Source organism: Calliopsis andreniformis, chromosome 1 (assembly GCF_051401765.1).
Source record: "Calliopsis andreniformis isolate RMS-2024a chromosome 1, iyCalAndr_principal, whole genome shotgun sequence".
Lineage (NCBI taxonomy): Eukaryota > Metazoa > Arthropoda > Insecta > Hymenoptera > Andrenidae > Calliopsis > Calliopsis andreniformis.
In genome coordinates, this window is record NC_135062.1 from 7,137,998 (window position 1) to 7,152,332 (window position 14,335).

At 34.6% G+C, this 14,335-nt stretch overlaps 2 protein-coding genes across 2 annotated transcripts in view; one reads left to right on the plus strand and one right to left on the minus strand.

Annotated features, from left to right (window-relative positions):
* Positions 1 to 14,335, minus strand: part of LOC143183370 (alkaline phosphatase) — a 367,206-nt gene that overhangs the window by 107,543 nt on the left and 245,328 nt on the right. The window lies entirely within an intron of this gene.
* LOC143180134 (caspase-1-like) overlaps positions 1 to 14,335 on the plus strand; it is a 58,056-nt gene that overhangs the window by 6,125 nt on the left and 37,596 nt on the right. The window contains exon 2 of the mRNA XM_076379670.1: positions 5,021 to 5,274. Within this exon, the coding sequence (XP_076235785.1) occupies positions 5,021 to 5,274 (254 nt within the window). The remainder of the gene's footprint in view (positions 1 to 5,020; positions 5,275 to 14,335) is intronic.

A 14,335-nucleotide genomic window follows, 5' to 3' on the forward strand; every position in this document is an offset into this window, starting at 1 on the left:
GAACTTCAATTTAAAATAAATTCAATAGTATGTAGATATAGGTTGATGACACTTTAAAACAGAAACAAAGATATAATATATTGTCCATCACGTTTCATATTTCTGTTATAGGTAATTACTTAATTTTGGGACTTTCTGCTACATAACATTCGAATTCTATTTTTAGTTTTAGAACACACTAATGAATTGTATACGACAAACTGTGAACGACCTATACATATATGTTTGCAGACAATTTTCACTAACGAGTAAAAATGGGTTGTTTGTTCTAAACGCGTGGAAGCTAACCCATTTTAATTTGCATATAAATACTTAAATAAAAAACCCTGTTCATATTTTGTGGTCAGTCTATTTTTGGGGATCTCATGAAAGTGGTACGAATTGATCTCTGATACTGTATGTATTTTGAGCTCGTGTTGTAACATATAAAATTAATATGTATATTAAAAAGTAGGTTGCAAAAGTATAAGAGGCAAAATGGCTAACAGAAGCAATGAAAACTAATTAATGAGTCTGATTGGGTGACGATACTTTGCAAATCAGTATACAAATCTATAAAGGCTATTTAGTCAACTCGTCTCTCTGCTTCGTGAGACTTCCCATAATTTGTTTAATTCCTTCAAAGTAAAGCTTCCAATTTAATATTACAGTAGATACTCGATTAACCAAATCTTCGAATATTTAAAATTTCTGTTATTTCGAGTTGCGCATGTGTATTAACTGTAATAAGGGTACAGTACGACATCGATTAAGATTTGAACAGTGACATAATGGTGGTCTGCTGAAAAAATAAAATTAGCTATCAAGATGATGCTTCAGGCTTGAATCTCATGGTACTTTGGATAACTGAGATCCTACTGTATGTTAGAGAAGTACATATTGACTGAAGCAGGTAACCTTCCATACGTATACGTTATTAATCGCGAATGGGTTAATGAAGAACAAATTAGAACATGCGTCACAAATCTGACGACTAATAAAACAGACCCTAAAGCAAGAATTCCAAAATATGTTGTTTTTAATTCACGGAGCTAAAATAATAGCATGCTTTGTGGCGAGTTTCCGTACAAGCAAGAATGTAGGTCACTCTTAGCTTTGATTTTACATTTGGAAACACTTTCCTATGCTCTGCTCTTTAGAACCAACAAGTTTGCTTTTGCAGCGTGGTGCACTGCGTCTCTTGCTATTCTGGGTAGCAGCTTTGCAAGCATGCTCAAGGCATACAACTCCTTCTGCTGTACGAGTGAAATCCCTCTTTATTGCCTCTCTAAAGAATCCCTAAGACGGTGTTTGAAATTAATATAACTGTGTATAAAAATTTCTAATGTTTTCAAACTCGGTATCTTTACGTGCCATACATGCTGATATGAATGATGGAAAGAATTCACTGTATTGTTATAAAAGAAGACGCATAATATACTTAATAAGTTAATATGATCTCACCAGTATGGTTAAACAAACTTGCAACAGTAAGTTTGAGTTTGAGAGTGCTAGAAATAATGTTAATATTAACTTTCTTCTAGCAACTGTAGTAACAGCATCTAACACCCAAAGTTTCGACCTCAGATCTTTCTACATAGAAGTCGCTTGAAACTCTGATGTTTAGGCTTCTGCTGTCTTATGTTACACGGTGTTACAACTACTAAAAGTCAAATACGCAACTTGTAACCTTCGTTGAGAGTTAACCGATGTAGGTGACAGTTATTATCCTACAAGATTTTAGGATAGAGGCGGTGAAGAAATTAGAGAGTGATTTTGGACATCAACATTAGATAAAAGTCAGGAATAACGAAATCATAATTGAGGCTTCGTTTTTTAGTTACAAGTGTTTCAAGATTGCCAATATGTGCTTGAAATATGAAAAACCGAGTGGTTCTATAGTTAGTACGAAGCTCATGGCAGAGAACAGTAATTATCATATCTACTGTTAGGGTCAACAATAGAATTCCATCGTATTTGTGTGCAATGGATAGGTACCCCCTGACAACAATGACAATGATGACCACTATAATGTTTAGAAATTAATAAGCATGCATTTCAAGCTCTTTAACACGTGTAGAAGCATAGCTTATAAAAATTGTTCGTTGGTAGCTAGGTCTAAACTCAGACAATGCATATTTTTCTAGAGCAAAGTAAAGCTTCAAAACGAAACAGTAGTATTTTATGAAACTACTTTGCTCTGTAGTATAAATGTTTTTTCGTTGCTAAATACCTTTTTAATAATTCTTTTCTTAATACTAATGGAAACTATAATTATAATCTTAATGTATAAACATAAAAACTGAAAAACAGATACGGGGCACGCTTATCCTGTTCATAGCATAAAACGTTGGGAACTATCTCGTCCGTGAATGTAAAAGGATTAATATCATGTATCGTACAGTAAATTCTGTATCTTTTTAATTGATGAAGACAGTATATACATATAGTGTAAAAAATGGTAACGAAGCAGATTAAGCATCATCTTTATTCTCAAATAAAGGTTTACAACTATAGGTTTACAACTGACTGAGAAGCTTGTACTGCTGGGTGTGATTCTGAAGTTAACCCATGTATTGATGTCAGTGCAGTTTTATCTCAGATATGAGCAATACCAGATAACGAGTAAAATTCATTTGGCTAAATAATTTCAAAACGCCATGGATGTAGAGAAAAGCTTATAACGAAGGAATTCTGTATCTTATAGATTAGTTTAACAATAATTCGTATTCTATTCCGATATCTCTTTCTACCTTGTTTTCGTCCATGAAATTTTACAAAATTCAGTAAGTTATAGAATTACACCATATAAACTCTTGAAATACATTGAATTCAAAATGAAACTCTTTTTGCTATTTTTCAGGAAATTCTGCTTGTATACAATTTTTGGAACATCTAGACCTTATTTGCATTTGAACATATTTAGAATTTAACTGAATAGAATATATGCAGTCACTTGGTCTAGCGTTCATTAGTTCTACGATTGCATAAATGTCAGAAAGTTCCTGAGCTTGTATATTTCCTGCCAGCTTTCTGACCATTGTTGTGAATATTATTTGTTACACGTTGCGGTTATGGCTGCGTTCCAACCATCGTATCGTAACCTTTCGAGATTCGATATTTTATGAGTAGCATAAAAATCGTTGGTACTCGAACATGTACATTTGAACGAGAAGTTCGCATTTTCATTTTGTTATACAAGGTGGGCTACGTAAATGGTACTATCTAAATATCTTCAGTGTTTATAGGTATGTAGACGAAAGAACTGTCTGGAGTATAGGAAATTATTGAAAGGGGACAAAAAAAGAATGACCAAAAAAAAATTCTGTTCAAAGTAGTTTCTTCATGCATTTTTGGATCTTGTGAACCACTTTTTAAATAGTAATCTGTATTTTCTTTTTGCATTATTATATAACATAAAATTTCAAATGCGACAACTGCAGTAACTATCACATTCATCAAATTATGTACATGTAATTTCCTATACATGCTCATGGATTTATGACCACGTGTATTCAGGATATATTAATTATCTATAGAGCAAAATATTTTATTCAAACAGCCAGAGTTGATTTGAACTCTCTTTAAAATAGAATAAAAATGTAGATGACATACATAGTCTTGTGAGCAACTATCTCTACTTTAAAATATAAAATTCTGGAGGGAGACAAAAAAAAGTTTGTATTTAAAAAATTATTGAGTTAGAGCATTTTTAAAGACATATCATTTAGAATAGTCTTTAAATTCTATCTCCTGCAACTAAAAACGATGACAAATCTATATACAGAAATATGTTGTATACTGCAGATTGAACGTTTTTTACTTATAACACTTTTTAAAGGAGTCTATGTGTGTATGATTCCATCTGGAAAAAGATAAATATCCATGGCATGTCAAAAAACAAAAGAAGAAAAAAGTGGTATTAAGAACGATTTACTTTTTATGGTTCTGTTTATCCATTTGAACAGTTTATTTCATTGTGAATAAGTTTTTCATATACTCATAAATGCTGGAGATATTCAGGTGATTCCATTTACGTGTGCACTGTGTCTTTCGGTTTAACCTTTTTTTTTAATAGTGTATCGACCTCCAACGTTGAGAAATACCATGGCTCAGTATCAAACTGGACAATCTGCACATGCTAGCCATTGTGTGAATCATTCGTGTGCATCGTACCTGAAAAATCCCCTAAAAAATGTATTTGGGAAGAGGAATGTAATATTGCTAGTTAACACTAGCCAAGTAATCGGCTTAGCCTAAACCCGGACGGGATTGTGTGCAGTCTACACTTGAATTCGCCTGTATACATATAAAGTGCCAATAGAGTTAACTTATTTGTTAGTACTGAGTTTCATGAGCTGAGTCATTATTTTTATGTTCATTGCGGTTAATAAGAATTGGAGGCTTTAAAGACTAATAGACAATTTTTAATCCTTTGAACATGCGCTCTCAATAGCGATGAACATACGATAAGCCTCTGATAAGGTACTTAAGAAAATGATAAATCGATTGCCCAATGCGCACCCCTTGGATAGAAGTCAGGGTTTTTTTGAGATTCTGAAGGGAAGTTCGTGTTAGAGAGGAAATGGGGACTGTCATTAGACGTTGAGCATTGGGATTGATGGATACTGCTGTGCTGTGTTGCTAGACAATGCGTTCCCTTCTATCCCAATGGTTCCCTCACTAGTACATACTCTCGAGTAATGGTAGGGGGAGTAGGGAATTCGTTAGTGATTTCAGGTGTATGAGACGTGTGGGGGGTTCGCTTTCTCTTCACGATCAAGAATTTCAAAGCAACCCTGGTCCTAGTAACGCGTAAGCAGGGATGCCATGCGAGCAAAGCTATCTGATGTTACTGAAATAGGAGTGGAAGTGGGGGAGTGTGGGGAGCCAATACAGTCGGGCAGTGTCATTCTCCCACTCCTACTCCTACTGCAGTGACGTCAGAAAGTTCTGCTCGCCTGGCATCCCAATTAGGCCCCTTTACCTGATCTACGAATCAATTTTTGATTGATATTCATTGAGTATTATTATTGTCTAGAAACTCTCATGGCTCCGTGAACGAAAAGGAGATTCGAAGCAAAGTAGAACCACATTCTGAGGTATACGACATGAACCACAGAAGAAGAGGTGTCGCGTTGATCTTTAATCATATCGAGTTCAAGTCAATGACAAAGAGGAATGGGTCGAAGAAGGATTGCGAGGATATTAGTGAAGCATTGGGGAAGCTTGACTTCGATGTGCGAGTGTACACTGATCCAACTGCAAGCATGATTAAGGATGCCTTGAAATCAAGTAAGTAGACATTACTCAAATGTGTTATTTAGAGAGATTTCTTAATCTTCTTAACCCATTAGGAATTGTTCAGAAACTGTGTCATTAGAAATAATACTATTTGTATATGCGTATCCATACGATAGGATATAGGGGGTTAATCTGTGGTTAATAGTGGGAAAATAATTCAAATCAAACACGAATGTACAAAGAAGCTTACATAAAGACAATGCTGTATAACATATTTTAATATCATTAAAATCTCTGACATTACATCTTTGACTGTCACTTTTTGATGCAATAATACTGTTAACTTAACAGAATTTTATTATTTTGGGACAGTAAATATACCTAATTATATACGCAAATTTTTACTTTATAAAAGGTTGGTTGCTAAACACATGCTTTGACGATAAAATTGAAATTTTTTCAAAAAGTGAAGTCTATCAGTAAGTTCTCCTTATTGCTCTGTTCTTTTGATGTATTTATCAATTTCGTTGAGGTGATATCAAACTTCATACCATTTTTGGATTCACATAAATGATTAGTGCGATTCGGAGAATAGAACAGAGAAAAATAATCAATTTATCATTGACACAGACACCGTTTATGAAATTGGTACGTCATTTGCAGAATTACAACAAATTCTGCTGAATCGTTTCCATTTGAAAATTTTTGTCCAAAGTAGTGGATGCGCAATTCAAGCGATTACGCGATTCGGGACACAAAACACGTTTCGTGCGTACACGATGACAGCTTTTAATGATTTTTCCCTACCGTGAAACAGCGAACAGAGATGAATAATATACGCGATAATTCAATTCGATTGTCTATAGGGTAACGAGTTGGGTTTCCATTATTTGAGTAACGTTGCGTCGCTTTGATATAATTTTGTGCCTGACTCAGTCGAGAACGCGACGCTCATATGTCGGGGAACGAATACGGGGTTATTATTAAACCCATGACTCGGTGGGACAATATTGTATCGAAATATCTCATCAGGAATTCTGTACACAATTATGCATCGCTTCGTAGCATCGCAAAATAACTGTTTCCATTAGAATAGATTCATTAAGAGAACGCAAGGAGTTCATTGGAAGTACAAAGTTACTCTCTCGTTATAGGACTCAAAGACAGTGCCATCTCATAAATGTCGAAGCAATTTAGTTTCACTTCTCAGGCACTCTTGTTTTAAATATACACTTACATTCACACGACAGTATCGGCTATAGTAACTATTGACCTGTTAAAAAACGATATTAGTCTTTTATGGTGAGGAACTGTTAACAGGTCGCATAAATAATGTACAATGTTTCCGCTGTGGTGTTTTGACAATGACATTGCCTTTGAGTCCTCTAGCGAGAGTCACCCTGTATTATACAAAGCTGGAAAGAAGTCTCGCTGAATGGTACAGGACAAGAGAGGCCTCTTGATTCGATTAACCCTTTGTGATCCTGTGTCAAGTGTAACTCGAGATCGCTCTTCGGTAAGCCGCTTCTATGTCGAGCCTGACTTGACCAAATCGAATGTAAACAAATGAAGGCAGACTATTTGGAACGAAACAGGGAAAGTTAACTCATACTGTAGAGTTAATTTGCGCAACCGCTTGGGGGATCAACTTATTGACTTATTTATCTCATGCTCTTGAACTTTATCTCGCTAAACTAGTCACTTAGCAATTACCAATGACAGTGTTGAAACAAACAGCAGAGGATTTGGTCACAGAGACAGAAGGATGCTTTTCGCCCACTGAACTCGGAACGTGTCCTTTAAATTCTCTTGGTAGGCAACGTGAAAATTGCCAGAAAAGGAGAGTTACAGACGAAAGCGACCAAGCTGTGGTACCTTTGCTTGGCGACTCGTCACTAAACCTTTCGCAAGGGAGACTCGAACGTTAGCATGGTCCGCAAAAAGTCACCACGAGCACTTTGTTTGAATGCTTCACTTTAATGCTCATCTATTCAGCCATTGATACAATAGGTGCCATTGCGACACCGTCCGACATACATTTATCAAACGCTTTTGTTGCCGTTGGACAAAGATGTTCTTACGTTGTCGAGCAAGCGTGAAGCTCGTAAATCGTACGTTCCTAAACCACCCGCGACCCATAACAATCGCGCTTCGAGCGTTTCATTTAAAAAGCCCTTCATAGGTATTATCGAAATGGTGGACTTCAATGACCCCGTTCATGTCGTCATTCTTGCTCACGTGACTCATTTCGCGGTTCTTGTATCTGCGTTTTTTTCGTTGGAATAAAGGATTGAGTGTCGTGAATTTAATAACTTGAATATTACTTCGTCTTCAATGTGCATTCATTCGTTTTAACTGATGAAAAAATGTATAGTTAAAAATATTATGATTATTAACATAACTTTTATACTTTATTTCTATTTTGATTAGCTACTGTACAACATCTATAATCTATTGCAGAAAATAACATGGCTGACCTTGCAATAACAATGTAAATCATCTGAAATTGCTTTCTAGATATAAAAACAGTCATAGAAAACTAACACTGCTAAATTCTGAGTAACATCGACATATTTTTTCTTATCTTTTACTATGAGCTCAACATCAATAGATGTCCACTTACACAAAACATACAATGGAGATACTTACATAATGTTTTTTAATATAAACAATTTTGTGGTTGTAGGGATTTGAAATATTATTTTTCTGAATAATTTCAATATAATGAATTGAAAAATGATTGCTTATCAAAATATGTATGTGTTTAATTTTTATGCAAAGGAAACGCGAGATTTGTTGAATGGAGATAGTTCAATGTGAAATTAAAGACTTGAATAGTATAAGTTGCACAATCGACCTATTAAGAGTCTCTCTTTGATAGGCAATGATCTGTGAAATGAACGCGGTTAGCAGCTATCAAACATACTGTAGTATCAGAGTGTTATTCGATCCCCTTGGAACTAGTTGGAATGTTGGCAAAACAGTAGGATAGACACATACGTACATGTTTCCTAAAGGTCATTGCTTATACTCGATATTTCAGATCGTACCTTTGTGCTTAATATCTGGTTGAAATTCTAATATTCCAAAAAATAAAAGTTGTAGATAATGATGGGTTATAAGATGATAATTCTGACATTTCATTGATAATACGTCTTTTTAAAAAATATAATAATATTCATTATAGGGTAAATATTAAATTGCTTAACACTAAAATATGTAAATTAATATTAAGGTAGGATAATTTGCAAGTAAATATTAATGAACATAAAGTAATGTCATCAAAGATGCTTCTGACAATATGTCTTACAAATATTTCAATTTCACAAACTGTATCTAGATTTTTATGATTATCTGTATATATTTCACGTAATTTAATCAGTTTTAAAAATTGTTCAAGCTACATGTAATTAAATACAGTGAAAATGTTTTAACTTGATTATTTCAAAATTACTACAGATTGCTATTAATACTTTAATTTTCGTTGATGAAAGTTGCATTTCAAACAGGAACTTTTCGACGGTGATATTTATACATAAAAAAATCATTAATCGACTGTCATAGACTATCACCCGGAGGCTTGACGTTTAATTATTTGGTTCAGTTTGAATTCCGCATAGAACGATTTGACTAACAAATACACTAAAACGTAAAAAAATCAACTACGCATCCCGAATTATAAATATTCAGAATATCCGATCCGATTTCACTAATCCATCTGCTGCTGGGCACGGAATATGCTTCACACATGAATTTTTCAAATGGTAAAAGAGTAAAATATCTTTACAAAAATATGTCTCTATTATATTTCAGTAAAAAGCTGTGATTCGTTTAATATTAATTGTTTATAATATTTCATGGACGTTTATTCGGAAAATGCTTACACAAACAGACCGTTTTTATTGCCATGTAGATAAAATGTTCATATACCTAAAATTTCTCACAACATTTCATCACTGTAATTTGAAATTACCGCTTTGGGTATCGTTAAATCGTGTTGTTTATAAAATTAGAGCTACTTAAATTATAATTAGAATATAACGCACGGTGTAGCACTTAACTGTGTATAATGAAATTAGAGATATATAGGATATAAACAATGTATGTTTCGATATTTTAAAGCGTGGCAAGAGAGCCTAAATAGAATACAAAGTGGATTATGATTCTCGCCGCGCTGGTTGGGTTTATGACACGTTTTTCTCCCTGTCAGTAGAATATATCACCATATGGTCAGACATGCAGAACGCAAGTAGAATCACTGTGTAGGACAGTTTTATGGAATAATTAAGCTGTTATAAAAAATGTTGTCAATTCAATGTTATAAATCGATTACGAATGTTTATGCATGCATGTACAATTTTAATGGTGTTGTTACATGTAAAAATATACAACATATAAAGAAGAATAATATATAGAAGATTAAAAATTTACGTTATAATATTTAGAAGATGAATCCAATCTTTCTTCAGGTTTTCTTTCTTCTACAGTGTTCCCAATAGTTTTGTATACATTTGTATAGACATCTTCAATCTAATTACACATACATACGTATTTATATCAATAACGTCATAAAATACGAGCAGTTATTGCGAAAATATCGTAAACCAGGGAATTACAAATTAATTTTGTACGTATAATTACAATAATTCATCTAATTAATAATGTGCATAATTACTATTGATCAATTGTAAAAGCAAATTCGCCTTTTTCACATTGTTATCGTATTTCCCATTGTTCTGCGTGTTGTAATAATAGTAAGTTATTTATTTCTCTAACTTGCGATTGGAACTCAGAAACATGTACAAAATCATTCATGACATTAATAATTCTTTTAATGGTTTTATAAGTTCCTTTCACTCAACATATTCTTTCAATCTTATTTCGGTAAACTTTTTTATCACTGTCACTTTCTTTTCTAAATATTAGCAGATTTATATTAAAAACTCTACTGTTTCTGGCTTTTGATTGTACATTCTAAATTTCTTTTTGCTTTCATAGTGTTTATATTATATCACTTTTATTCGATTTTCAGTCTCCAGATACGGGAAATTGTTAGAGTTTCCTAATTGAAGCGAGAATAGCGTTTAGTAATAAAAGAAATATTTCATATCAAACTTCGATATTATATTATCTTAGAGCATACAATTTTTTATTTGATCTGTAAACATTTTAGTTTTTGTATTTCGGTAGTAAGAGATAATTTTTTCAGACATTATCAAATCGATTATCCCACTGTAGATATTTAATCGAGTAAATGTTGCATAGTGGGAACGTAAATTTGACTCTGGCATGAAACAAAATTAAGTGAACTAGGAAAACAGAAAAGTCGTTTTTATGACTGTTTAATCTAACAACGCAAACAGTAGCAGAATTTTCCCCAAGATGTTTTCTACCTTGTCAGTCTTTCTAGAAAAAGCGTTAGAAGGATGGAAGCATTTGGAGAGTAATTTCACTCCTTTGTTGACTCTTCTTTTTCATTCTTTTAGAATGAAATTCGTACCAATCTAAATAGTTTTCTTAAGAAAAATATATCTGTTCTTAGATAAATGAGCCCTGAGATCCTTGAGACTTCAGATCTACTTTACTAAAGTCAGGCCGCTCTGAGACAGGAAATAGATTTTCCCTTTTCTTCTGCCGTTTCCTCCCACAGCCACCACCACTTCTTCAGGCCCAGAGCATTTTAATACTACAACTCCTCCTTGGTATATGTATATACGAATGTATACCAAGCATGCTCTACTTCTTCAGCCATCCTTTGGTTAGATCTTTTGCGACGTGTGTCGAACAGACAATTGATGAGTGAGTGATGTTCTCACTGCTGGTGAGAACACAGGAATCAAGACCTGCAGCACTAAAAGGTGTCGGGCCTAAAGGAGTAGTGGTGGCTATGAGAGGAAACAGCAGACTGAAGAAACGGGAAATCAGTTCCCTGTCTCTAAATGGCTCGACTTATTTCATGAATATTTCAATTACCATTAATGTGTTCAGGAATGAAACAATCAATCTAAAAATCATATTTTGTACATATTGACAGCAAACGAGTTTTACTTTCAATTCCCCTCATTCTTTTGATAACAGAAACTTGAGCTCCTAGCGCAGGAATTGATTCAGCATACTACTTATCTGATGCCATGATATTATCAACAACTTTCAGTACAATTGCCATTAATAAGTTCCAGTTTATATTACAGGACGTACATGAATCATTCAGACACTGTCAATAAGTATCTTCTTTAAAAGGACTGAAAAAGTCTCCTGCTTTGATAAATTTTTTTACAAAGACCAACTGCTATTGAAGGTATATCAATAAAAGCGTGTCGGATGCTGTCCCTTCAGCATGGTTGATCCGAAACGGATAATGACGTCCTCGATGAATAAGGTTACAGAGAAGTTGCACAAACATTCCGCAATAAAACGACCTCATTAAACATCCCCTTGCTCGACAGGTAACTGGTTTCCTTCGAGATATAACTAGCGGAGACAATCGCGCGAAATACAGAGGAGGGGCACGTAGCCAAGCGGAAAGTCAGATGATCGTGGAACTTTATAATAAGCGAGAGAAGTTTTCGTATCCGCTCGCCTCCTTCATTCCACGTCAGAATGCGTCAAGATGTATCATGACCAGTTTATAACTGTAGCATCACGGTTTGTATTTTTTTTCCTCCCTTGCGTGGCTCAGCTCGACGCGACCCATTCAATTCTGCTAGACTCGGGATGAAAATGAACAATTAAATTCCACTGGAGCTTTGAGACGACTTAAATCGAAATGTTACGTAGAGAAATCTTGGTAATCCCCAGGAACTGAGACGAGGATTTTATATTCGAAGGGATGAATTCCCGTTTTTTGTTAAAAGATTCGAGACGTGGTTTAATATTCTTTCTGAGCTTCGCGAGCTAATATCTACGATGTTATATGCTAATATTTTCTGTCCTTAAGATAAGGTATGCGGATGATTACGTACTGAAAATAAGTATTAAATCTGAATTGCATTTTTCTTCGTGCAAGGCTTCCCTTTTGAAAAAACTAAATTTAGAAGTTCAGTTGGTAAATTTTCGTTTTTCTGGCTAACTGAAGAAATAGTGTACATTGAAAATGGAAAACTGATTTATTGCTTAATAAATCTGCTTATATGTTATTGGGTTCAATGAGGGGAGTAGTTCCCCTAGTAATGGACTCTTAAAATTTCTCTCAAATAAGTTAAAAAAAATTATATTTTAAACTTTCTATTCTGCTTTCTTTATAAGTTAACCATATGATAATTTAAAAAAATAAATTTAATTTAAAAAAATAATATTTTATACTTCCTATTCTACTTTCTTAGAAGCTAACCATATGATAATTTAAGGCAAAAGAACAAAATAGCCAATATTATTGTAATAGCTAACTTAAACCTTGATTAAATGTTGGTACAGAATTCTGACATTAGTTTGGTTCAAATGGTTATTGCTCTTTAAGATAACCTTCTGAAAGACGACATTGTCTATAATTTAATGTTCACGCCCTTAGTAATCCTTATCAAACAAAACAGAGCCGCGAGTAACATATGCAGGATTCAGGCTGGTCGAAGGTTGCCAGTTTATGCATTCTGTTTCTCGCTTGTCAATCGTACAAATCATTCATTCGAATTGGTCGGCCTGGTCGCGAATTCATTACACCTGCAATATTTCTGCGCGGCACACCGTGGAATCGATAATCCTCATTTCTCCTCCAGCGGGATGACAAGCGTGGCACCTGTCATTTTTTAATCCGCTTCCCCCGGTCAGCGCAAACTCGACCAGATAAACAGTATTATTTTTTTTCCCTCGCGCGATCGGCACGACAACGGGGCGTATCCTCGTACATTGGGTCAGGATACCAGCAGCGAAAGCAAACGTGTACCAGACTGTTATTTGCAGAGCAAGCAGGGATGTTCCGTGAACTGCTCAGGACATACAATAAAAGCAGGATCTGGTCCGTGTGGCAAATAGTTAAATATTCCTGGGGAGGGAGCGAGGCAGTTTGTCGATGGCGTCTTCAATTTACCTAGAAAAATAGAGCCAGCAGTTGATTAACGCGACTGCTTCGCCGATACACTGTTCCTGCTAGCTGTCGTTCGGAGTCGAGGACTAGAACGAACGCAGAGAGGTGGGACAAGGCAGAAACGGTTCGAAACAATTACTCGTATCTTCCCTAGCGATACATGACGCGATTTAATAATTCCAGTCTCGGCTAGGTGCTTGTGTTGCGATCCAAAACGTGTTAAAGGTTGTTCACGCTGGCTTGGCGCCAGGGATCGCGTAACGGGGAAGTTATTAATGATCGAACACGTTTAGATTCACTCATTGCGAATGCAGTAGTTGGGTATTCAATTTGTTTGGCTGTAGTCATTTTGCTCGTGCAAGGGAGCAATACATATAGTTATAGAAATTGACTCGTGCTTGCACATCGCGCTAGGCGTAATGCTACTGTATGGAAAACAAGCTTATGTTTCTAATATTCGCAATAATTTGGTATTTGGAATTATAGTGGATGTCAGGTGCTTTATTTTAAAAATAATTTGTACATTTTGAATATTGTACAGGTAAATGGATTTTAGAGATACTAGTTTTGTAATATGTGCTTTTGAGTGTAGTTTCATAACTGAATCTTTTAAAACCGGTTTTAACATTTGATTCGATACAAGTTTAGTAATCAGATAATCAAATTCCTGAGTCACTGTGTACAATTTGCTGATCACTAGAGTTCAGTATTTCAATATTTATTAACATGCATACCATAGGATCAATACTTTATCTGAAATCAGTATCACAAACAAAACCGATTCAGAGTAATATCCCATGTTCCACATTTAGAGTAACAACAATTTCATTGCGATCGAATGCATTTTGAAACTGGTAATTCAGAAATATTCATGAAGAACCAATCTCGTGGCGATTAAATCGAAACATGTTAGCATATCATATAACTACAAACATAAACTTGTTTTAGTTATCATAGGCACAATTAAACAGAGCGACAACATATATAAATTGAATAAACCTATCTTGTAATTGACACAAAAAATACTTATAAAAAATGGTCCTAGGAAACGAATTTTCATCAGTTTGTAAATTACTGCTGTTAATTTTTGTG